The sequence below is a fragment of the Bombina bombina genome, chromosome 1 (genome assembly GCF_027579735.1).
Source record: "Bombina bombina isolate aBomBom1 chromosome 1, aBomBom1.pri, whole genome shotgun sequence".
Lineage (NCBI taxonomy): Eukaryota > Metazoa > Chordata > Amphibia > Anura > Bombinatoridae > Bombina > Bombina bombina.
The window spans coordinates 832,236,642-832,264,045 of NC_069499.1; the positions used below are offsets into that span (position 1 = coordinate 832,236,642).

The following is a 27,404-nucleotide window of genomic DNA, read 5'->3' on the forward strand; positions in this document are numbered from 1 at the left end:
TTGTCTTATACCGTGATATATTTTTACTAATACCCTTGAGAAAGCTAGACTCTAATATAACAAAGACATTTCCACTAAGCCAGTTGTTGGTTAATGTCTAATTACCCTTTTGATCCCAGAATGCTTCACCCATAGACTGGCGTAATTATTGTCTTGTCCAGCAGACTTAACACCCTTACTACAGTGATATCTCTCGTCACCTTACGCCCTGTAGACAATATGATAGGATATAATACCAACAGGCCCTACTAAGCAATGCTCAGTCTATCTTGATGCTGGGATAAGCTAGTTACATATAATGGTTATTGTTCTGTACAGATATATTTAGCATCCACATGCCCTATCTTATTAATAGGCTCATACTATAAGTCAGGCTATTTAGCATGGGGACAATCATTGACATATGTGTTTTTAACAGCCAAATTACAATAGGATATACAGTATGGCTCACAACACAACTAAACAATAGTGCTTCAAAGTAATATGCAATATGAAACTTGCTTACTAACATATATAACAATAAAAAAAAATAACAAATAGGTACATAGGGGACTTCCTAACCCTAACTGAGCCCAATGACACATCAAACCATGAGAGGTACCCTTGTTTCAAGTTACCCCACGCTATTTCAAATCTGTGTAATAACACTAAAATGCGATATCTCTAAACAAAGTTCGCTATAATGGGTACATGTCCAACTTGGAGACTACCTAGGTTTCTTAGTAATAGATGAAATGTACAGTACACTATAAGGTGCAGGTATCTCTTATGCAATCTGTCTATGAACCAGAAAATGGAAGTACCTCTGAGAGCAAATTGCAAACAATATAAATCCTAAACAGGTCTATTACAAAGGGAGAGAAAAAGAAACATAAAATGCATTTGTCTTAGGCTTTTGAGATGAGCGCAATTGGGGAAATGAAGTATCTTTAGTCAGCAGTGCCGTGAAATCAGTGTTTACCCCACTCCACACACATTGAAGGAGTCTTTTAATATATGAGATGCCGCGAGGAGAGTCCTGCTATGACAGAATATCCACTGGGAACCCCAGTCAGTACATGGCTCCAAGGCCATCCAGCCATTGAGATCAAAGTGTCCCAGTGTATGCAGTATACCTTTCTCCGTGGTTACTCCTTTCCTTGAAGGCTCTCCTACATAGATAGGCTCTTCAGAGCAGTGCAGCAATACAGGCTGCTCCAGCCGGTTCTCCAGTCCCATACAGCAGATCTGAGGGCCAGCCATACTCCTCGCTATATCCTCTATAGGAACCGTCGGGACTATCTCCTCTTTAATCCCCAAACAGCCCGCCCCTATCTCCAGCGGACCGGCCGCATCCACCAGAGCAACAGCGGGCGTGGAATACCAGCAACTCCCGATATCTTGGGTAGCATCTGAAAGGCCAGCGTCTATAGCTGGTAATAGGCACTGACCGGTGCCCACCACTTGACCACCGCCACAACACTCCCAGATGACTCCCACACACTATTCAATCTCTTCCAAAATTGCGTACTTGCGGTTTTAAAACCACATCTGCGATTAATCGTGCAGCCCTAGTATATGTGTGTGTGTGTGTGTGTATGTATGTATTTATGTAAGTATGTATTTTTATATATATATATATAAATGCACCAAGTCAGGAAGAGAGTGATCAATTGATAACATCAACTCTCGGGGCGCTTCCTCAGGGAAAACAGACAAATTCTCGACACTGCACAGAACAGGTATATATCTGGACAAGAAAGTTCATACCAAGACAAGAAAACCAAGCTCCAAGAGGCAATAAATACAGGAAGTTTCCTAAAGAAGCCAGCACAAAGGGGACCTACATCCCATTCTACTCCAAGAGGCAGCGAATTTATACAGACCAGAGCATCCAGGATTCATCTAACCACCAGATACATCCTCCAATGCGGCAAACTTACCTCATAGGATTGAGGTAACTTTTGGTAAGGGTATCTATTACTCCTTCACTACACTAGGATTCCAATATCCTATCAAAGACTCTAATATATATACGTATATTCATATACTTTTTTTTCTGTTTTCTTTACCAACCAATACTGCCGAGACTCTAATATATAGTTTTTAAGAATTTCCATAAGCGCTGTTTACCCTTTGATACTTATTCTCCTATATTGTATAGACTTTGTCTATCACACAATATTTGTACCTTAATAGCTGCTCTATGAGATTTTCATACCTCTGACTAGCGCATTTACTAGAGTAACGCTTGTTTCTACTCACTGACACTGAGTGGTAACATTCTACTTAATTCTATATATATATATATATATATATATATATATATATATATATATATATATATATACTCACACATATATATGTGTATGTATATTTTTATATATGTATATATATATATGTGTATATGTGTATATATATATATATATATATATATATATTTCAGAAAGTGGGAGTGACAGGATAGTTGAAATGGGTGTTTCTGAAGCTCTCGCAACCAATGTTCCCTCTAATTTGTTTACTTGTGTTCAACGAGAGAGAGAATATAAGTCATTGTGTACTACATTAACAAATCTAGGCAAGCCAGAAGGATTCATTGTGAACCTCATTTGCATATGTTACCCAGAATCCTTTGCTGCATTGGAAACAATGTAATTCAGAGAATTTTTGTGGAAAAAACAAGCCTTCTGGCTTGTCTATATTTGTTAATGTAGTGTAGTACACAATGAGTTATTTTCTTTATATTTTGTACTTGCGTCTATATATATATCTATGTGTGTGTGGGTATATATATATATATACAGGTGGCCCTCGGTTTACAACGGTTCAATTTACATCGTTTCAGAATAACAACCTTTTTTTCCTGTCATGTGACTGCTATTGAAAAACATTGAGAAGCAGTGCATTTATTAAAATAGCCAGTAGGTGGAGCTGCCTGCTTGTGTTGCAGCAAAGCCAAGCAAGCTGATATTAATCAGTTTAACCAGACCTGAGCTATCGAGCAGATTTCAAAGGAACACAATCTTCCTGTCTATAAATCAGTCCAGATTGGAATGCATAGAAAGAACTGTTTGCAGAAAAATGCAGAAAAATGCAAGTGAAGTCTGTGTTGTGTGATTATTTTATTAGGTTTATAATGCTGCTTAGCAAATGTTTTTGTTCATTTAACTTAGTTTAATTATATATTCTGTGTTGTGTGATTCTTTTATTAGGTTTATAATGCTGTTTAGCATTTAAAGTCTTCATTTCAAAACTTTAAAAATAATGTATTAGGTATATTACAGATATTACAGTATATAAAAAAGAAAAGATACTCGGGCACTCCATAAGGTAAAACATTCTTCAAATTTATTCAAATCCTTTCATAGTAAAAGCAGACAGTAAATGTCAAATAGCAAAAAAAAGTCTCTGTTACACAGACCAAATTCCACTCGATTGACACTAGCACATACAAATCAGTAAATGAGGACTGCTGGAATCCTGTACAGTGTGTGTGTTTGTATGTATGTGTATGTATGTATATATGTATCTGTGTATATATATATATATATATATATATATATATATTACATACATATGTGTGTGTAATTTTATATATATATAATGACACACACACATGCCTCTCTCCGTGTTGTGTCGCAGGGTGTACAATGCTAGTGCAAGAAGCACTATTCACATAATTCCCCCGTCCTCTCTCACTCGGCACTAATTTAGAGCAGCTGCCTTGCACATGGGAGTGATGTGCACTCAAAGCAGCCGGTTGCTCTGTGGCCACTGGCCTCCCTCACATCTACTATTGACCCCAGCCGGGTGGGGCGGCCCGCTAGGTTATGACCTAGCAGGCCAATCCGGTCCTGGGAAGTGGGAGGTCTTAGCCGGTGGGTCTGGGGTTAGTCGCGTAGGGAGATGAGGGGCCTGGCTTTGGCCTGATGCCGCACTGAGCTTGAGAAGATGGCGATGCCATCACCCATCCCTCCGGTGTTGCACAAACTGACATTCTGACTGCGCGCACCTTAGAGGGAACATTGCTCGCAACTAATGAGTTGTGAGAGCTTCTTATTATATTCTCATTATATTCTCAACAGCATTTTACACCTGCAGCTTTCACTGATTTTATTTGCCAGCTGTTTTCAGGTGAAGCTTTTTCAAAGTTCCCAATATATCTCTTTAACTGACAGAAAAGTAATGTTACTAAACTAGAGGCAAATTCAAGTTTAAATTGTAGTGAAAACATTTCAGTTTAAATTGTATTTGCTGCAAGCTGAGAATTTATATAATTGCCAGGTGCTCCCATGTTCACCTCAGATTCTGTATCATTACATTCTGTGGTAGGCAACTTTTAATCTCTCTTTTTTTAGATCTCAAAGGGACATACTACCAAATCAATCAATATTTTGCTGTTTGGAAAATAGGTTGATTGGAATGGTGAACTGTTGTTAGATGCCAAGCTTTTTTGACCTTGCTTCAAATAAAGTGACTAAAATAAAATCTGTGTAACTGAGCTTATTAGTAATAATGCATTCTTTGTTTTCTCTTATATGTGTAGGCATCTAATTACAAGAAGCCATCCTTAGGAGCACCATCTCAGAGAAAAAAGACTGGTCCAAAACCTGAGCTAACTGAGGAACAGAAGCAGGAGATTCAGGAGGCTTTTGATCTCTTTGATACAGATGGCACTGGGACCATAGATGTTAAGGAGCTTAAGGTATATTATGAGCCATCTCTGGATGTTGTAAAATATGCTACAATGCAGTAAAATACACCACAGCAAGAAGTTTTTGCAGACTTAATGGAGACTCATCAGCCCTTAAACATTTGTCACATTTAAAATGAATTTTTGCAATGAATATGCTTTTTTATATTAATTATTGATACTGTTTTTTGCTGTGGTTTCTAATTGGAAAGATAGTGGATCATAGTGGATCCCATGTACCTGTTGGAGTTTTATTGAATTGGGATCTGTGATGTCCTGGGTGGTAGAGTATAGTGAACATTTACTTCATGACAAAGGTATTTGGGATATGGCTAACAGCAAAACCTTTATTTTAGCATTACATTTCTCTCTTTCTATTTTCCCATATTATATTAATTAAGACAAGTTTTCAAATTTCATCTGGAGCCATAAAAGACAGCTTTTTTGACTTAATGAGTGTTACATAGGTTTGGTGCAACATAAGAGAAATACTAGAGGTTGGAGAGACTGGAGGCGATAATGAGAGCACAGATACTGATTATTTGTAGATTGAAGGCTGAGGTGGGAGAGGCTGTCCCAACATGTGTGGAAATATTGTTAGTGTGGTTATTTAAAGAGTGTAGATTTGTTAGTATTTTGAGTCTGTACTATATAGGGAGTCAGTAAATGGGCTGGCAGAGAGGTCTATACAAACTTGAACGATCAGTGCGTTTGTTGAATGAGTGTGACAGAGGTGTTGATGATGTGCTGGGAAGGGAGTAGGTAGTGGCCTGTATACAATTCTAGATGTAGCTCCCTGAAATGTCAAGTCTTACAGTAAGTCAAGATGAGTAACTAAAACTTTTGGTAAAAGCTTACATTTCTTTCATGTAATTGGCAAGAGTCCATGAGCTAGTGACATATGGGATATACAATCCTACCAGGAGGGGCAAAGTTTCCCAAAACTCAAAATGCCTATAAATACACCCCTCACCACACCCACAATTCAGTTTTACAAACTTTGCCTCCTATGGAGGTGGTGAAGTAAGTTTGTGCTAAGATTTCTATGTTGATATGAGCTTCTCAGCATTGTTGAAGCCCGATTCCTCTCAGAGTACAGTGAATGTCAGAGGGACGTGAAGGGAGTATCACCTATTGAATACGATGATTTCTCTAACGGGGGTTTTTTTCATGGGTTCTCTGTTATCGGTCGTAGAGATTCATCTCCTACCTCCCTTTTTAGATCGACGATATACTCTCAATTTACCATTACCTCTACTAATAACTGTTTTAGTACTGGTTTGGCTATCTGCTATATGTGGATGGGTGTCTTTTTGGTAAGTATGTTTTCATTACTTAAGACACTCTCAGCTATGGTTTGGCACTTTATGCAAATTATATAAAGTTGTAAATATATGTATTGTACTTATATTTGCCATGAGTCAGGTTCATGTATTTCCTTCTGCAGACTGTCAGTTTCATATTTGGGAATATAAACACTTTAAGAAATTTATTTCTTACCTGGGGTTTAGTCTTTTTTCAATTTGACTACTTTTTGCAATTGCGGGTGTTAGGCTCGCGGGTGCGTCAAATGTTAGACTTTATTGCGTCATTTTTGGCGCAAACTTTTTTGGCGCGGAAAAATACGTTTTTGACGAAACTTCGTCATTTCCGGCATCATACGTGATGCCGAGACCTTTCACACGGCGACGTCATTAGTGACGCAAGTGTGTCATTTCCGGTCATTTTTGGCGCCTAAAAAGTTTACGTTACGTTGTGCATCATACTTAGTGCCAAATTTTCTTCATTATTTCAATACCCCATTGTTGTTTGCCTCCTGCTTTCTTTTCTATCAAGAGGCCTATGCTTTTGCATTTTTTCCCATTCCTGAAACTGTCATTTAAGGAAATAGATAATTTTGCTTTATATGTTATTTTTTCTCTTACATTGAGCAAGATGTCCCAATCTGATCCTGCCTCTGAAGTTTCTGCTGGAACATTGCTGCCTGACATCGGTTCTACCAAAGCTAAGTGCATTTGTTGTAAAATTGTAGAAATTATTCCACTGAATGTCATTTGTACTAGTTGTCATGATAAACTTTTACATGCAGATAGTGTTTCTATCAGTAATAGTACATTGCCAGTTGCAGTTCCTTCAACTTCTAATGTGCATGATATACCTGTAAATTTTAAAGAATTTGTTTCTGATTCTATTATGAAGGCTTTGTCTGCATTTCCACCTTCTAATAAACGTAAAAGGTCTTTTAAAACTTCTCATTTAGCTGATGAAATTTCAAATGACCAACAAAATAATAATTCATCCTCTTCTGATGAGGATCTATCTGAAACACAAGATCCTTCCTCAGATATTGACACTGACAAATCTACTTATTTATTTAAAATAGAGTATATGCGTTCTTTATTAAAAGAAGTGTTAATTACTTTGGATATTGAGGTAACCAGTCCTATTGACGTTCAGTCTAATAAACGTTTAAATGCTGTTTTTAAACCTCCTGTGGTTTCCCCAGGTGTTTTTTCCATTCCTGAGGCAATTTCTGATTTCTAGGGAATAGAATAAGCCAGGTACTTCCTTTATTCCTTCTTCAAGGTTTAAGAGATTGTATCCTTTACCAGCAAAATCTATAGAGTTTTGGGAAAAGATCCCCAAAGTTGATGGGGCTATTTCTACTCTTGCTAAACGTACCACTATTCCTATGGAAGATGGCACTTCCTTTAAGGATCCTTTAGATAGGAAACTTGAATCTTATCTAAAAAAGGCCTATTTATATTCAGGTCATCTTCTCAGACCTGCTATTTCTTTGGTTGATGTTGCGGCTGCATCAACTTTCTGGTTGGAAAATTTAGCGCAACATGAATTGGATTTTGACATATGTAGCATTGTTCGCTTACTGCAACATGCTAATCATTTTATTTGTGATGCCATTTTTGATATTATCAAAATTGATGTTAGATCCATGTCTTTAGCTGTATTAGCTAGACAAGCTTTGTGGCTTAAATCTTGGAATGCTGATATGACATCTAAATCTAGATTACTATATCTTTCTTTCCAAGGTAATAATTTATTTGGTTCTCAGTTGGATTCTATTATTTCAACTATCACTGGAGGAAAAGGAGTTTTTTTGCCTCAGGATAAAAAAACCTAAGGGTAAATCTAAGGCTTCTAACCGTTTTCGTTCCTTTCGTCAGAATAAAGAACAAAAACTCAATCCTCCTCCCAAGGAATCTGCTTCCAGTTGGAAGCCTTCCTCAAATTGGAATAAATCCAAGTCATTTAGGAAACCAAAGTCTGCCCCTAAGTCCGCATGAAGGTGCGGCCCTCATTCCAGCTCAGCTGGTAGGGGGCAGATTAAGGTTTTTCATGGATTTTTTTATAAAATCTGTCCAAAATCATTGGATTCAGAGCATTGTCTCTCAAGGGTATCGAATAGGATTCAAAGTAAGACCTCCTGTGAGAAGATTTTTTCTCTCACGCATCCCTGTAAATCCAGTAAAAGCTCAGGCTTTTCTGAAGTGTGTTTCAGACCTGGAGTCTTCAGGGGTAATTATGCCAGTTCCTCCTCAGGAACAAGGTTTGGGGTTTTATTCAAACCTATTCATTGTACCAAAGAAAGTTAATTTGTTTTCAGACAGACAATATCACAACTGTGGCTTATGTCAATCATCAGGGTGGGACTCACAGTCCCCAAGCTATGAAGGAAGTATCTCGGATACTTGCCTGGGCGGAATCCAGCTCCTGTCTAATCTCTGCGGTGCATATCCCAGGCGTAGACAATTGGGAGGCGGATTATCTCAGCCGCCAGACTTTACATCCAGGGGAGTGGTCTCTCCATCCAGATGTGTTTTCTCAGATTGTTCAGATGTGGGGGCTTCCAGAGATAGATCTCATGGCCTCTCATCTAAACAAGAAATTTCCCAGATACCTGTCCAGGTCCAGGGATGTTCAGGCGGAAGCAGTGGATGCGCTGACACTTCCTTGGTGTTATCAACCTGCTTACATCTTCCTGCCTCTAGTTCTCCTTCCAAGAGTGATCTCCAAAATCATCATGGAACAGTCTTTTGTGTTGCTGGTGGCTCCAGCATGGCCACACAGGTTTTGGTATGCGGATCTGGTTCGGATGTCCAGTTGCCCACCTTGGCCACTTCCGTTACGGCCGGACCTACTATCTCAAGGTCTGTTTTTCCATCATGATCTCAAATCATTAAATTTGAAGGTATGGAAATTGAACGCTTAGTTCTAAGTCATAGAGGTTTCTCTGACTCAGTGATCAATACTATGTTACAAGGTCGTAAATCTGTCTCTAGAAAGATTTATTATAGAGTTTGGAAGACTTACATTTCATGGTGTTCTTCTCATAAATTCTCCTGGCATTCTTTTAGAATTCCTAGAATTTTAAAGTTCCTTCAGGATGGTTCGGATAAGGGTTTGTCTGCAAGTTCCTTGAAAGGACAAATCTCCGCTCTTTCTGTTTTATTTCACAGAAAGATTGCTATACTTCCTGATATTCACTGTTTTGTACAGGCTTTAGTTCGTATTAAGCCTGTCATTAAATCAATTTCTCCTCCTTGGAGTCTTAATTTGGTTCTGAAGGCTTTACAGGCTCCTGCATTTGAGCCTATGCATTCTTTGGACATTAAACTACTTTCCTGGAAAGTGTTGTTCCTTTTGGCTATTTCTTCTGCTAGAAGAGTTTCTGAGCTATCTGCTCTTTCTTGTGAGTCTCCTTTTCTGATTTTTCATCAGGATAAGGCCGTTTTGCGGACTTCTTTTCAATTTTTACTTAAGGTTGTGAATTCTAACAACATTAGTAGAGAAATTGTTGTCCCTTCCTTGTGTCCTAATCCTAAGAATTCTTTGGAGAGATCCTTACATTCTTTGGATGTGGTAAGAGCTTTGAAATATTATGTGGAAGCTACTAAAAATTTCAGGAAGACTTCCAGTTTATTTGTTTTATTTTCTGGTCCTAGGAAAGGTCAGAAAGCTTCTGCTATTTCCTTGGCTTCTTGGTTGAAACTTTTGATTCATCAAGCTTATTTAGAGTTGGGTCAAACCTCGCCTCAGAGAATTACAGCTCATTCTACTAAATCAGTCTCCACTTCGTGGGCTTTTAAGAATGAAGCTTCAGTTGATCAGATTTGCAAAGCAGCAACTTGGTCCTCTTTGCATACATTTACTAAATTCTACTATTTTGATGTATTTGCTTCTTCGGAAGCAGTTTTTGGTAGAAAAGTTCTTCAGGCAGCTGTTTCAGTTTGATTCTTCTGCTTTTGATTTAAGTTTTTTTCTTTCAAAAGTGAAAATAACTTATTTTTTGGGTTGTGGATTATTTTTTCAGCAGAATATGGCTGTTTTTATTTTATTCCCTCCCTCTCTAGTGACTCTTGAGTGGAAGACTCCACATCTTGGGTATTGATATCCCATATGTCACTAGCTCATGGACTCTTGCCAATTACATGAAAGAAAACATAATTTATGTAAGAACTTACCTGATAAATTCATTTCTTTCATATTGGCAAGAGTCCATGAGGCCCACCCTTTTTATGGTGGTTATGATTTTTTGTATAAAGCACAATTATTTCCAAATTTCCTTTGTTGATGCTTTCTACTCCTTTCTTTATCACCCCACTGCTTGGCTATTCATTAAACTGAATTGTGGGTGTGGTGAGGGGTGTATTTATAGGCATTTTGAGGTTTGGGAAACTTTGCCCCTCCTGGTAGGATTGTATATCCCATACGTCACTAGCTCATGGACTCTTGCTAATATGAAAGAAATGAATTTATCAGGTAAGTTCTTACATAAATTATGTTTTTCTATGTGTTGGCTAGATAAGAGCAGCTAAATTTAGCACATCCTTGGAATTGAGGGGCAAAGGAAATGGCCACATCAAGTTTTACTTTGGGCTGAATATAGAATTTTTTTAGAAAGGCAGTGGTCCTAGGGATTGTGTAAAAGTAATTAAACATAATAATTAGGGGTGGAGCTCTCACCAAATACCATGGCATTGCATCTCGCATGCCCCTTCTCTCTGTAATACAAATAGTAAACATATGTATCTAGTATGAGTTCCAATTGCACATTTTGGCGTCACATGGTGCACGCCCCTTACATTTCGTAATTCCTATAACATTCAGTTCTATAGCGTCCAATTCGACACGCCCCTTTTTTTCATCGTAATTCCGCAAGTAAACATATGTTCTTGGTGTGAGATATTTAACATTCATCTCACACTGTTTGCTTCATCTTAGGATAGATCAGAATTGGATCCATATGTGCCACGATTTTATCTTTCCATCGATCACGTCACAGTGGGCACTGATTGGAACGATATCCAACTTGCATGATATAATTCTTGCATTGATATAAACAACCACATATATTTTTATTTACGGATATATTATCCTTTTATTTTTCATACTTGTACATAATATAGTTTATTTAATTAACCACTAGTATGCACTGTAAATAAAGGGTTAACATCTCTGGGTTTCCTCCCCTGTGAGGGAGGCACCCAGGTGCATTCTCCTTGATTGGTAAGGCTAGCTTTAGCTATTACCTTATGCCTGATGAAACAGCGTTCTGAAGTGCTGAGAAACACGTTGCACATTGTGAGGAGAGCTAGCTAGCATACCTCTTGGTTCCTGTTTTTTTATCTTTTAATAAATTCAAACCATAAAACTCAAAGCAATATAGAGCGCTTCAGTTGACAACAACTGAAAAGGGATTTGGGGTGCTATTCCTGCACCATGCAACAGTAAATTAATGTGTTTCCTTCATATACACATAAATTAATTACAATACATATGATCAGTATCTATTACAATAAAATACAATAAAAAAAGCACACATAAAAATAGAGAAATATACAGTTAACATGATAAAAACTTATCTTTGAGTTTTCATACAAAGTTCCTTGTTCTTCTTCCTATTTTCTAAAGACACAGTAATTGCCCTTTTCCCAATTTGGGTCTGCTGCTCCTTTTTAAAGCACCAGTGTATTGCCTATCTATATCCAACTCCAAATCAAAAATCAACCTAGAGCGCAGAAGAGAAACACAATCTAAGTGCAGTGTTAGTGTAAAAAACGTATTCCTTTATTACAATACAAGATTACACTCACAGACTCCAACCTCAAACAAATGAGGTATGAAAATGATATACTGGATTCCTCACGGCATAGAGTGTCTCTCCCTTCTGGCTCTTCCCAGCAGGATACACAACTTGAAAAGGTGCCTTTCCCAGATACCAGTATTGCTATATAAAAAGTCCCTTACTCTACCGCAGCTTGGTGTGTATGCCAAAGGGCCGGCTCGCAGACACGCTAGTCTAACATGGTAGTTGTGGACACACAGCGTCACGAACGTGGGCGTGGCCTGATGCATTTCGCAGGGCTCCACCCTGCTTCCTCAGAGGCAATAAATTGTTCTTACTTTTTCTTTCTAATGACACGATGAGTCCACAGATCATCATTAATTACTGTTGGGAATATCACTCCTGCCCAGCAGGAAGCGGCAAAGAGCACCACAACAGAGCTGTTAAATATCTCCTCCCTTCACTCCAACTCCAGTCATCCTCTTTGCCTACGTTAAGAGCAAGGAGGTGGTAATGTTAGGTGTTAGAAAAGATTCTTCAATCAAGAGTTTATTATTTTTTAAGTAGTACAAGATTGTGCTGCTTTGTTCTGGGGTGTAGCCGTAGTCCATATCAGTCTCTTCAGTAGAGCAGTGGTGGCTTTAGAGCAATGGGAACTTGTGGGACATAATTCTCACTGAGCCTTCCATACTGATGCTGCCCTAACTCTGAAAAATCTGAGGGATATTACTCAGTATTTTCTCTTATTTCACAGGCCCATGTGAGGGAAAGAACCTCTCAAACCTGAGAGCTGCCTTTTCCTGTCGGGCAGAATATGAGGTAAGTGCTGACTTTTATTTCTGGGGTTAAAAGAAAGAACTCAGAAAAAGTTGGACACTTTATTTCATAAGGATGGGACATATAATGAAGCCCTTATTAGAATTGGGCACTTTATATTTATTAGGCATTACTTTCTCCTTTATATCAGGAGACTATATATGACAGCTAGACGCAGGCACTGGGGCAAGCAAACGATTGTGGTGGTTCACATCTCTTGGCGGTTGCATAAACAAACATGCCGACCGGGAGATGACTGTATTGGCAACGCCCACGATGGGCCGTACTAGGGGAGGCGGCCTTTTCCCCTTCTCTTCCGGATGCAGGAAAGCGTTAGAGAGTGTGAAGAGAAGTTGTACAGCTGCTTGTCCTATTACGCATCCTCTATTATAACATGCGTAATTAGGACCGGAGACTGTCTTCTGCTGTTGTGGTTGAGTTCCGGATCTGAATAGTGTGGAAACGCTGCTCAGAGGGAGTTAGTTTTATCAGTCAGGCAGGCACCTCAGCAGAGTCCTGCTGAGGTGTAGAGGTGAATTGCAGGTTTATTTAAGCTTTTCTGCCCTCTTTACTCTTAAATAATAAAAAAAAGGAAAAAAAGTGACCATTTTAAAATTTAAAGTGACAGTAACGTTTTTGAATATTTTTTTTGAATAATTGAATTCATTGTGAGTCAGAATGGACCAAGAAGCCATGCAAAGTGTCACTTGTTCTTTGTGTTTGATGCCAATGTGGAACCACCAATCCCTTTCTGTTCCTCATGTATATTGAGAGGACTTTAAACCTTAAGGGATAGTTTAGGATCAGGCCTTTGTTCAAATCTGTTACTCTTTCTTGGAGTTTTAATTTAGTTCTTAAGGTTCTTCCTTAGATATTTAGTGTAATCTTGGAATGTTTTGTTTCTTGTTGCTCCTCTGCTCGTAGAGTGTAAAAGCTCTCGGCTTACGGTATAAGTTTCCTTACCTTATTCTTCATTCGGATAAGGTGGGTCCCTAAAGTAGTTTTGGAACAGAACATTAATTAGGAGATTATTGTTCTTTCCTCGTGTCCTAATCCTCCTTGGCAGGACTTGGTACGTGCATTCTGATTATTTGTACAGACGACTAGGATTTTCGTTAGTTTTCTGTTTAACGTAAAAAGACAAAGTTACAGCTATTTCTTTTACTTTGTGGGCATTCAAAATGAAGCCTTTTAGGGAACAGATTTGCAAGCCTGCAACTTGGTCCTCTCTTCTATAAATTTGTTTTTTTTGCCTCGGCTGAGGCCTCTTTTGGGAGAAAGGTTTTTCAAGCAGTGGTGCCTTCCATTTAGGTTTCTTGTCTTGGCCCTCCCTTATCATCTGTGTACTCTAGCTTGGGTATTGATTCCCAACAGTAATTAACCCTTTGAGTGCTAAGCTAAGATTTTTTATTGTTTTTTATTATTATTTTTTGAACAATTTTTTTTTAACTTTATTTTACTTTTTTTCAGACCCCCAAGACTTACACTATTGGAAAGGTTAGGCTGCTTAGATGCCTGAGATACAGGCTTCTAAGCAGAAGTTGCGCAGTGACGTCATCACGTTATTGCGCGTGACGTCACCATGCAAAACAGGAAGCCCCAGCTATGCCTGTCACTCTACAGGCACGATCGCTGGGGTAGGAGCAGGTGGGAGTCCCCAGATCTCCCTCAAGGTGGGAGAGTGCTAGTGACGGCTCTGAGCGGTCATTAGCACCAGAGTAGGAAACTCTGTGACGGCTCAGAGCCGTCATTAGCACTCAAAGGGTTAATGATGATCCATGGACTCATCGTGTCATTAGAAAGAAAATAAAATTAATGCTTACCTGATAAATTTCTTTCTTTCTTGACACGATGAATCCACGGCCTGTCCTGTTATTTAGACAGGTTGTTCTTCAGACACCTCTGCACCTTGTTTTTTCCTTTCTCTTCTTTACTTCGGTCGAATGACTGGAGTTGGAGGGAAGGGAGGAGATATTGAACAGCTCTGCTGTGGTGCTCTTTGCCGCCTCCTGCTGGGCAGGAGTGATATTCCCAACAGTAATTGATGATCCGTGGACTCATCGTGTCAAGAAAGAAATACATTTATCAGGTAAGCATAAATTTTCTTCTTAAACTGGAACCTTGCAGAGCCTATTAATACCAATCACTACCACTGGGAGTTTCAAGCTTGGAGAATCCGTTGTTCCTGTTATGTAGAGACCAGTCAGCTGGGTGGCTGTATAAATACACAGTCTGCTCCTGATAGCACTGTCTGAGTGCTCAGACGAAATGTGAATACCCTATATCAGGGGTTTGTTTTGTATTTACATTTTGTTTGCTACCGATACACACAGGCGCCTCTTTTTTGTGTCTCTACATCCTATTTTAGATCACCCGACACCAAGGTGTGAGGAGAGTGCTGCCAAACATCAGTGACCTTTCGCACTGACTGTGGAAGAATTGACTTCTTTGATAACAAACTGTTCCACCATTTTATATCGGGACATTAATCTAGAAAGGTTTTTTCCTCAAGAATTTTATATATATATTTCTCTTGTTAAGTGTATCCAGTCCACGGATCATCCATTACTTGTGGGATATTCTCCTTCCCAACAGGAAGTTGCAAGAGGATCACCCACAGCAGAGCTGCTATATAGCTCCTCCCCTCACTGCCATATCCAGTCATTCTCTTGCAACTCTCAACTAAGATGGAGGTCATAAGAGGACTGTGGTGTTTTATACTTAGTTTATTTCTTCAATCAAAAGTTTGTTATTTTTAAATGGTACCGGAGTGTACTGTTTATCTCAGGCAGTATTTAGAAGAAGAATCTGCCTGCGTTTTCTATGATCTTAGCAGAAGTAACTAAGATCCTTTGCTGTTCTCACATATTCTGAGGAGTGAGGTAACTTCAGAGGGGGAATAGCGTGCAGGTTTTCCTGTAATAAGGTATGTGCAGTTAAAATATTTTTCTAGGGATGGAATTTGCTAGAAAATGCTGCTGATACCGAAGTAATGTAAGTAAAGCCTTAAATGCAGTGATAGCGACTGGTATCAGGCTTATTAATAGAGATACATACTCTTATAAAAGTGTATTTTAAAACGTTTGCTGGCATGTTTAATCGTTTTTTATATATGTTTGGTGATAAAACTTATTGGGGCCTAGTTTTTTCCACATGGCTGGCTTGAATTTTGCCTAGAAACAGTTCCCTGAGGCTTCCCACTGTTGTAATATGAGTGGGAGGGGCCTATTTTAGCATTTTTTTGCACAGCAAAAATTACAGACAGACATCCAGCTTCTTCCTGCATGATCCAGGACTTCTCTGAAGGGCTCAAAAGGCTTCAAAAGTTGTATTGAGGGAGGTAAAAAAGCCACAGTAGAGCTGTGGCAGTTGTGACTGTTTAAAAAACGTTTTTGTCATTTGTTATTCCGTTTTTGGTATTAAGGGGTTAATCATCCATTTGCAAGTGGGTGCAATGCTCTGCTAACTTATTACATACACTGTAAAAATTTCGTTAGTGTAACTGCATTTTTTCACTGTTATTTCAAAATTTGGGAAAATTTGTGTTTCTTAAAGGCGCAGTAACGTTTTTTATATTGCTTGTAAACTTGTTTTAAAGTGTTTTCCAAGCTTGCTAGTCTCATTGCTAGTCTGTTTAAACATGTCTGACACAGAGGAACCTACTTGTTCATTATGTTTGAAAGCCATGGTGGAGCCCCATAGGAGAATGTGTACTAAATGTATTGATTTCACCTTAAACAGTAAAGATCAGTCTTTATCTATAAAAGAATTATCACCAGAGGGTTCTGTCGAGGGGGAAGTTATGCCGACTAACTCTCCCCACGTGTCAGACCCTTCGCCTCCCGCTCAGGGGACGCACGCTAATATGGCGCCAATTACATCAGGGACGCCCATAGCGATTACCTTGCAGGACATGGCTGCAATCATGAATAATACCCTGTCAGAGGTATTATCTAGATTGCCTGAATTAAGAGGCAAGCGCAATAGCTCTGGGGTTAGGAGAGATACAGAGCGCGCAAATGCTGTTAGAGCCATGTCTGATACTGCGTCACAGTATGCAGAACATGAGGACGGAGAGCTTCAGTCTGTGGGTGACATCTCTGACTCGGGGAAACCTGATTCAGAGATTTCCAATTTTAAATTTAAGCTTGAGAACCTCCGTGTATTGCTTGGGGAGGTATTAGCTGCTCTGAATGACTTAACACAGTTGCAATTCCAGAGAAATTGTGTAGGCTGGATAGATACTATGCGGTGCCGGTGTGTACTGACGTTTTTCCTATACCTAAAAGGCTTACAGAAATTATTAGCAAGGAGTGGGATAGACCCGGTGTGCCCTTTTCCCCACCTCCTATATTTAGAAAAATGTTTCCAATAGACGCCACTACACGGGACTTATGGCAGACGGTCCCTAAGGTGGAGGGAGCAGTTTCTACTTTAGCAAAGCGTACCACTATCCCGGTTGAGGACAGTTGTGCTTTTTCAGATCCAATGGATAAAAAATTGGAGGGTTACCTTAAGAAAATGTTTATTCAACAAGGTTTTATTTTACAGCCCCTTGCATGCATTGCGCCTGTCACTGCTGCGGCGGCATTCTGGTTTGAGGCCCTGGAAGAGGCCATCCAGACAGCTCCATTGAATGAAATTATTGACAAGCTTAGAACGCTTAAGCTAGCTAACTCATTTGTTTCTGATGCCATTGTTCATTTGACTAAACTAACGGCTAAGAATTCCGGATTCGCCATCCAGGCGCGTAGGGCGCTATGGCTTAAATCCTGGTCAGCTGACGTGACTTCAAAGTCTAAATTACTCAACATTCCTTTCAAGGGGCAGACCTTATTCGGGCCTGGCTTGAAGGAAATTATTGCTGACATTACTGGAGGTAAGGGTCATACCCTTCCTCAGGACAGGGCCAAATCAAAGGCCAAACAGTCTAATTTTCGTGCCTTTCGAAATTTCAAGGCAGGAGCAGCATCAACTTCCTCAGCTTCAAAACAAGAGGGAACTGTTGCTCATTCCAGACAGGCCTGGAAACCTAACCAGTCCTGGAACAAGGGCAAGCAGGCCAGAAAGCCTGCTGCTGCCCCCAAGACAGCATGAAGGAACGGCCCCTATCCGGAAACGGATCTAGTGGGGGGCAGACTTTCTCTCTTCGCCCAGGCGTGGGCAAGAGATGTTCAGGATCCCTGGGCGTTGGAGATCATATCTCAGGGATATCTTCTGGACTTCAAAGCTTCTCCTCCACAAGGGAGATTTCATCTTTCAAGGTTATCAGCAAACCAGATAAAGAAAGAGGCATTCCTAAGCTGTGTGCAAGACCTCCTAGTAATGGGAGTGATCCATCCAGTTCCGCGGACGGAACAAGGACAGGGATTTTATTCAAATCTGTTTGTGGTTCCCAAGAAAGAGGGAACCTTCAGAGCAATCTTGGATCTAAAGATCTTAAACAAATTCCTCAGAGTTCCATCATTCAAAATGGAAACTATTCGGACCATCCTACCCATGATCCAAGAGGGTCAGTACATGACCACAGTGGACTTAAAGGATGACTACCTTCACATACCGATTCACAAAGATCATCATCGGTTCCTAAGGTTTGCCTTTCTAGACAGGCATTACCAATTTGTAGCTCTTCCCTTCGGGTTGGCCACTGCCCCGAGAATTTTTACAAAGGTTCTGGGCTCACTTCTGGCGGTTCTAAGACGCGAGGCATAGCGGTGGCTCCGTATCTAGACGACATCCTGATACAGGCGTCAAGCTTTCAAATTGCCAAGTCTCATACAGAGATAGTTCTGGCATTTCTGAGGTCGCATGGGTGGAAAGTGAACGTGGAAAAGAGTTCTCTATCACCACTCACAAGAGTCTCCTTCCTAGGGACTCTTATAGATTCTATAGAGATGAAAATTTACCTGACGGAGTCCAGGTTATCAAAACTTCTAAATGCTTGCTGTGTCCTTCATTCCATTCTACGCCCGTCAGTGGCTCAGTGCATGGAAGTAATCGGCTTAATGGTAGCGGCAATGGACATAGTGCCATTTGCGCGCCTGCATCTCAGACCGCTGCAATTATGCATGCTAAGTCAGTGGAATGGGGATTACTCAGATTTGTCCCCTCTACTAAATCTGGATCAAGAGACCAGAGATTCTCTTTTCTGGTGGCTTTCTCGGGTCCATCTGTCCAAGGGTATGACCTTTCGCAGGCCAGATTGGACGATTGTAACAACAGATGCCAGCCTTCTAGGTTGGGGCACAGTCTGGAACTCCCTGGAGGCTCAGGGATCGTGGACTCAGGAGGAGAAACTCCTCCCAATAAATATTCTGGAGTTAAGAGCAATATTCAATGCTCTTCTAGCTTGGCCTCAGTTAGCAACACTGAGGTTCATCAGATTTCAGTCGGACAACATCACGACTGTGGCTTACATCAACCATCAAGGGGGAACCAGGAGTTCCCTAGCGATGTTAGAAGTCTCAAAGATAATTCGCTGGGCAGAGTCTCACTCTTGCCACCTGTCAGCGATCCACATCCCAGGCGTAGAGAACTGGGAGGCGGATTTTCTAAGTCGTCAGACTTTTCATCCGGGGGAGTGGGAACTCCATCCGGAGGTGTTTGCTCAACTGGTCCATCGTTGGGGCAAACCAGAACTGGATCTCATGGCGTCTCGCCAGAACGCCAAGCTTCCTTGTTACGGATCCAGGTCCAGGGACCCGGGAGCAACTCTGATAGATGCTCTAGCAGCTCCTTGGTTCTTCAACCTGGCCTATGTGTTTCCACCGTTTCCTCTGCTCCCTCGACTGATAGCCAAAATCAAACAGGAGAGAGCATCTGTGATTCTGATAGCGCCTGCGTGGCCACGCAGGACCTGGTATGCAGACCTAGTGAACATGTCATCTCTTCCACCATGGACTTCTAATACAAGGTCCTTTCAATCATCCAAATCTAATTTCTCTGAGACTGACTGCATGGAGATTGAACGCTTGATTCTATCAAGGCGTGGCTTCTCCGAGTCAGTCATTGATACCTTAATACAGGCTCGGAAGCCTGTCACCAGGAAAATCTACCATAAGATATGGCGTAAATATCTTTATTGGTGTGAATCCAAGAGTTACTCATGGAGTAAGGTTAGGATTCCTAGGATATTGTCCTTTCTCCAAGAGGGTTTGGACAAAGGCTTATCAGCTAGTTCTTTAAAAGGACAGATCTCTGCTCTGTCTATTCTTTTGCACAAGCGTCTGGCAGAAGTTCCAGACGTCCAGGCATTTTGTCAGGCTTTGGTTAGGATTAAGCCTGTGTTTAAAACTGTTGCTCCCCCGTGGAGCTTAAACTTGGTTCTTAAAGTTCTTCAGGAAGTTCCGTTTGAACCCCTTCATTCCATTGATATTAAACTTTTATCTTGGAAAGTTCTGTTTTTGATGGCTATTTCCTCGGCTCGAAGAGTCTATGAGTTATCTGCCTTACATTGTGATTCTCCTTATCTGATTTTTCATTCAGACAAGGTAGTTCTGCGTACCAAACCTGGGTTTTTACCTAAGGTGGTTTCTAACAGGAATATCAATCAAGAGATTGTTGTTCCATCATTGTGTCCTAATCCTTCTTCAAAGAAGGAACGTCTTTTGCATAATCTGGACGTAGTCCGTGCCTTGAAGTTTTACTTACAGGCTACTAAAGATTTTCGTCAAACATCTGCCCTGTTTGTCGTTTACTCTGGACAGAGGAGAGGTCAAAAAGCTTCGGCAACCTCTCTCTCCTTTTGGCTTCGGAGCATAATACGCTTAGCCTATGAGACTGCTGGACAGCAGCCCCCTGAAAGGATTACAGCTCATTCTACTAGAGCTGTTGCTTCCACCTGGGCCTTTAAAAATGAGGCCTCTGTTGAACAGATTTGCAAGGCTGCGACTTGGTCTTCGCTTCACACCTTTTCAAAATTTTCAAAATTTGACACTTTTGCTTCTTCGGAGGCTGTTTTTGGGAGAAAGGTTCTACAGGCAGTGGTTCCTTCCATTTAAGTTCCTGCCTTGTCCCTCCCATCATCCGTGTACTTAAGCTTTGGTATTGGTATCCCACAAGTAATGGATGATCCGTGGACTGGATACACTTAACAAGAGAAAACATAATTTATGCATACCTGATAAATTTATTTCTCCTGTAGTGTATCCAGTCCATGGCCCGCCCTGTCCTTTTAAGGCAGGTCTAAATTTTAATTAAACTACAGTCACCACTGCACCCTATGGTTTCTCCTTTCTCGTCTTGTTTCGGTCGAATGACTGGATATGGCAGTGAGGGGAGGAGCTATATATCAGCTGTGCTGTGGGTGATCCTCTTGCAACTTCCTGTTGGGAAGGAGAATATCCCACAAGTAATGGATGATCCGTGGACTGGATACACTACAAGAGAAATAAATTTATCAGGTAAGCATAAATTATGTTATTTTCAATTGTTACAAGCATATTTGTATATCCATCATTATATTATTTGCATATATTGATATTATTTTGCCTGTTTTTATATACCAGCTCTGCCTATATTAGCTCTAATTTACAAGTATATTTGTGTGTGTGTGTGTGTATGTATATATATGTATATATATATGTGTGTGTGTACCCTTTATTGCTTGAGCAAAAAATGATTAAAGTTATAATGTGCACCAAACAAAAATAACAAAACACATCTATCATACCAAAAGAGTTTTTGATCACTATATATCTATAGTGAAATGTTCATGACCTGCAAATGCAAATAACTCCATGTCCAGAGTGAGGGGGGGAGGCAAATATAACAATTATGCAGCAGAAAAGAGAGGCAAACAGAGCAATGGACAAACTCTCTAGATGACTGCTGTCCACAGATGAAATGACATAGCCCCCTATATGGCAAACAATCCCCTTGTTAGTAGTAAGCCGTATGCAGGAAAGATACAAAAGTATAAGTAGCAAGTAGATGTCTAGTAAGTTTCCCAGGGAGATATAAAGGACGTTAGTGGCTGTATGGTAACTGTCTTTTATATAGTGTCCGCCTAGAGTCGTTATGGAGAGGAACAGGTAATTCAGACTGTATTGATTCAAGCTGTCATCTTGTTACTCACGGAAACAATTATACCGCGACTTACCGTGACGTCTTACTACCACCGCTCCACCGGAACACAAAAGATTTCCCAGAGATTTCCCAGATAATTTACTCACTCTCTCGACTCACTGGATGCCATGCCGAGAACCTTAATCAGCCATACGAAGCGTCCTGCAAACACTCCACATTCACAGAGCTCCTGTGGGCTTGGCCAAAACAGCTACACGTGTTTCACCCAAACTTGCGTTCTGATTGGGCTTCGTCAGGCATGTGATGCCATTGTCCATATTACTTGCCTTTAAATACAGAATATCCCAGGTGAAATAATTAACTTGTTCGGTGCATCCATCTCTAAATATATTTACTAACTTTATGAAACTAAAGGCAAAAAAGGGGTAATAAAGTATTAAATTCAGACAGCAATGGCTGGCAAAATCACTAAGGTCTACACTAAACGACGTTTATACCATGACATAATTTCATATTTACAATGAGCTAAGTTTCATAAATCATTTGAGTCGTAATGTACTTTTTAAAAAAGCATATATGCCCTAATATATGTATAAGTATATATTTCCAGACAAAAATACATCCTTCTTAAAGTGAAACAAATATGCAAATACCATAGGGATCACAATTTTATACACATTCCAGTTATGGTCAGAAAAGGGGGGCCTTGAATTAACAATTTAATTTAGAAAATATAAAAGATGGGTGGGAAAAATACAAATATAAGATTACAAAATTTTACAATCAACATTAAGCAGCAGCAGATTGGGACATGTCAAGCCTTAAATTAAACGAATGTATGATGATACGTCAAACTACTGTTTAAGAAATCCCTGCAAGTAAAAGACCAAGATACTGCAACTTCTCTCATATGAACACATTTCAAGACTATTCAAAACTTGATCACCTTCTACCTAAAGGCTTAAGAAATAGTACTTAAAAAAACAGCTGGGTATAGCACTCAGACGAGACCCCCACAATGTAATATTGCGGAAAATGGCAGCCCCCACACAGTAACTCTAGGTGGAGAAACTTACTGCCACATCCTAAAACAGTGGTTTGAGCCAACTTTGGGTGCATAAATGCAGATACATGCATAAAACGGCAAAATGCCCTTGTGCCATAAATTACTGCCAAAAAGGCCTTGCTTGGGGAGAGTTTCCCAGCCCTATACAGGATGCAGTCTCAGAATTGTGATGTCATCACTTATTATTTAAAGGGCCGAGGGATCTGAGGCCTTAGATGCTGGATGGCAAGATGGATATGACGTTTGGGGATGAAGCCAATCTCCTTAACGTCGTCATTTTTCTTTTTGCTTTATGTTTTTTGGTTCCAGTTCTGAGCTTGGGTGAATGGGGCACTTAATCGGCTGGTTCAGTTGTCGTCCTCATTCACCTTGGGCGTTCATACGATAGGTGCTGTCTGCACTTTATGTTTTGATCCAGATGGATGTGTTTAATTTGTTTTTTCTTAAGCTCATGTCTGTTAGATTTTTGTTTTATGAACGCTCTTCTCTGGAACCGATACTTGCGACTTAGGTTGCGTGGGCACTTTCGCGGAAGTTGCGCATTTTTTGAATAATAAAATTATGTTTTTCTAGTTCAGTTATCAATCCTTCGGGACGAATTTTCTTAGATCTTGGGCAGTTCTAGAGTGTCCTTATACCAGACAGGTACTTGTTGGATACTTTTTTTAGACTGTTACCAAGGTCCATATCACCCGTGTGGTAATGTTGTTTAAATACAACCTCTCCGAACGGAGGGTTATGAGTGCCAATCTAGGTCTGTTCAGGCTTCTCGCCTGGGATACGGATCTGTTTTTGCAGACATCATCATGGTTCTTCAGGTCCCTGGGGACTTAGAACCGTTATTCCATTCTTGGAAGTGGGAGATGTGCGTGACCTAGATGGTCTGGTGTGCTGAGTGATTATTTATTTGCATTTTCACTCGAGGTTCTTCCGGATGCTGACTCTTTTTAGCCTATTAAGCATTTTTTTTGCTGTGGCAGAGTTTCCTTCCTTCCCGCCTTGGGAAGGCCCTATGGTGGCTCAGTGAAAATTCACTGGATATAACTTGAGAGACCTGAGTTCAAGACCCGATGGGGACATGACAGTTCTTAAGTTAGGTGATATAGCACAGTTCTAGAGCATTTGACTACAGATCAAGAAGTCCCTGGTTCAGATCCAGGTGTCCCCTTTAAGGCGCGGGCATATTCTTTCTCTGCTTAGAGTTGTGTTACACTATGAGTTAGTGTGCAGGGGTTCCCTGCCTTCTGTGGGGAGCTGCGAAACTCCAGCTGTTGCCTGCTTAATGAAGATTTTGGATGATAGATCCTTCAAGGATCTCTGGCTGTTCTCTCTTCCATTACCCTTGGTCTGACCATGGTCTTGACGTTTGGTTGTATTTCCATCATTGTTGCAACGCTAGCTTTAGGCTTGTCAGTAAAGGGGCAAGGTTGGTTACGGACAGCCGCCCTTCTGGGGTCAGGTAGTTGACCATTTATCCTTGATGCTCCGTTGGGGGCTTCGTGGGCGGTGCCTTAAGTTCGGATGGTGAGCAGGGTACAGGGTTCTCTTTTGCCTTCAGGGTGTTGCTTGCTCCCTTGCCTGTGTGTGTAGCACATATTTACGATTGCCTACAAGATTTCTGTGCGATCCAAGTGCCCTGGGTGCTGAATCTTAGACCGTTAAGGAAGTCCTTTGTGACTCTTGGGTTTGAGGCTATTGCTAGATCACCAAGTCTACAGACCTTAGAGGTGTGTTCCTCCTTGTAGGAGGCAGCTTAGGATTCCTCTGGAAGTTGGATTTTCGTTTGATTCCTTTTTCGAGGACCCTGACCCAGGTCCGTGTCTCTCCTTGGATGGGTGTGGACGATTCTATTTCGGTGAGTCAGCTCTCTACCTGGAAGCTGGCCATTGGGAGTTCCTGTTCAGATGTTCTTTTTGGAGAACTCTTAACTAGCTTCTGGGATAGTTATCCTATTTCTGTTGTCTCTGCTGTCTAGCTTGCAGATTTAGATCTGATATGAGGCATCGGGGAACTCATGGTTTTCCTGGAATACCTTTTAAGTATGGTTCAGGGTCAGGGATCTGAGGGTGTTCCTCGAGTCCTTTTTGGAACATGTGTCCCTGTGTATGGATCTCTTTTTCTTCGGTCCTTGTGTTTTTAGGGAGTTCGTCTCCCTGGGCGTTGCTATTGTACAACAACCATGGGTTGTTCTATGTTCTGCAGAGTGAAATTATTCTTTGGATTTTTCTTGAAATTCTGTTCCTCTTTTTGGGAGCAGATAGTGGTCCTTGTCTTGGCTGGGTACCTTCATGGGAGTCGTGATCTGCGGGGCTGACTCCTCGGTGTGTGTTTGGGCTTCATGGACTCTGGGACTGAGTGGTTTAGTTTGGCTTTGCCGGCGGTGTAACTAATGCACAGTTAACTGGGCTTCGGGTTTTCACCTGTGTCGTCTATACTTTTTAGGGTGTTGAGTAATCAGGCTGTGGTGCCTTTTCGAAGGGGCCGCCTTTTGTACCCACCCGTTTGCATTCAGTGTCCTCTAGCTTGGGTATTATTTTCTCAAAAGTAATGAATGCAGCTGTGGACTCTTCCCTTTTAAGAAGAAAAGCATAAATTATGCTTGCCTAATAATTTAATTTTCTTCTGAAAGGAAGAGTCCACAGCTCCCGCCCGTGTTTTTATATGAGGAGGCTGTAATTTTTTGTTCTTCTGGCACCTTTTTTCACACTGTTATTTCTCCTGTTCCCTCAGCAGAATGACTGGGGGATGAGGGAAGTGGGGGAGGAATTTAAGCCTTTGGCTGGGGTGTCTTTGCCTCCTCCTGGTGGCAAGGTTCTGTTTTTCCCAAAAGTAATGAATGCAGCTGTGGACTCTTACCTTCAGAAGAAAATTAAATTATTTTTTCTAACACCCCTTAGCCGCCACTTTTAGCCCCTTATAACTGCTTTTTGCCGTTTATTGGAAAATAAAGTTGTTACCATTTTTATTTTTTAATAAAGATTACTATATTTACATTTGGGAACAATTGGCAATTTACTTTTAGAAAATTAACCTAGGGGGGCATATACTGTAAAATTGTGTACACTAATAGCATAGCACATATAATGTCTTGCATATCTACAGAGACATAAGTTTTGTCTATTGTAAAATTAAATATGTGTGCTGCTGAACATTATTTCTAATTATTATTATTATTTTGCACATTTACCTCAGGAGACTGAGTTAAAGGGACAGTCAACACCAAACTTGTTATTGTTTAAAAAGATAGATAACGCCTTTACTACCCATTCCCCAGCTTTGCACAACCAACATTGTTATATTAATATATTTTATAACATTTAAACTTATACATTTCTGCCTGTTTCTAAGCCACTACAGACAGCCTCTTTTTCACGTGCTTTTTTATTTGCTTTTCACAACAGGATAATGCTAGTTCATGTGTGCCATATAGATAACATTGTGCTCACGCTCGTGAAGTTGTGCACAACAAAGCACTAATTGGCTAAAATGCAAGTCAATAGATAACAAATAAAAAGTCATGTGATCAGGGGGCTGTCAGAAGAGGCTTATATACAAAGTAATCGCAGAGGTAAAAATGATATTAATATAACCATGTTTGCTGTGCAAAACTGGGGAATGTGTAATAAAGGGATTATCTATCTTTTTAAACAATAACAAGTTTGGAGTTGACTGTCCTTTTTAGATCCCCAGATTGCTTACTTAGTTTGGGGACAGCCGCTAAACAAACTGTCACAATTTTGTACATGTTGTTTTTGGCTTCAGGCATAAAAAAAATAATCCCCCCCCCCCCCCCCCCCCCAGAGTGACAAGTACAGGGCGAATTCCCTCTGGAAAGTGAATGGTTGCGGTTGGTATTTATGCAAAATCTAAGGTATACAATTCTCGCAGATTTGAGTGACCTGGCATACTGGAACATATCTGCAAGATAAGACACCTTGTACTTGTGTCAGAGTACCTACAAATAGCCTCTGGGCTGTGTGAGTGCTGTGTAAAGTCACTTACCTTACTCGGCATCCCTCCACTGGCTTAACAGGCATGTCACATCCATTGCCATGCAGTTTCAGCAGTATCCAGCAGATAGCCCATCCAGTGCAGGTATTGAGTACTGCAGAGGATTGCTGTAGGAAATACCTGTGTCTCTCAGGCAGAGGCTAATTATTGCTAAAATCCCGTCAGGGAAATACTGTGCACATAACAGGGTATTCCTATGTCCCTGTATCATTCAGCTGCTGTGAAGAGTCTTTTCTGTCTTCTTTGTAAATGATACTCCCTATGGACTCTGGGTCTCACATAGGTCTGAGCTCCTTATTTGTAATCCATAAGAAAGTAGCTGGAAAAAAACTCTCCTACGAGGCCAAGAACAAAACTAAGAGAGAGAAGGAAGGTGGCTGATATTATCTGCAACATCACCTCCCTCACATCATCTTTTGCAGGGCATGTTTATTTTGTAAGTATTAGAGAAATATACGATGTCTCAAGTAAAAGTACACATCAGGCATTTTTATTTAAATAAAAAACACTCAATCTCATAGGATGATTAAACAATTTCTTACAGCAATTAAAGAAGAAAAGTTTCTGAGTTTCTTAACTCCAATGTGCTGTGCTGAACTCCTGACCTCTTACTATATTTTTTTCTATTACTCTTAGATAAAAATAAACTTTTCCCACCTCATATACTTGTAAAAGCCTACACACATTGATCATAAATAAGAAATAAGAGAGAGACGCACTCAGCT

The 27,404-nt window shown here is 40.4% G+C and overlaps 1 protein-coding gene across 1 annotated transcript in view; it reads left to right on the forward strand.

Moving 5' to 3' along the window:
• CETN2 (centrin 2) overlaps positions 1-27,404 on the forward strand; it is a 129,818-nt gene that overhangs the window by 49,136 nt on the left and 53,278 nt on the right. Inside the window, exon 2 of the mRNA XM_053699446.1 lies at positions 4,526-4,684. Coding sequence (XP_053555421.1) covers positions 4,526-4,684 — 159 coding nt within the window. The remainder of the gene's footprint in view (positions 1-4,525; positions 4,685-27,404) is intronic.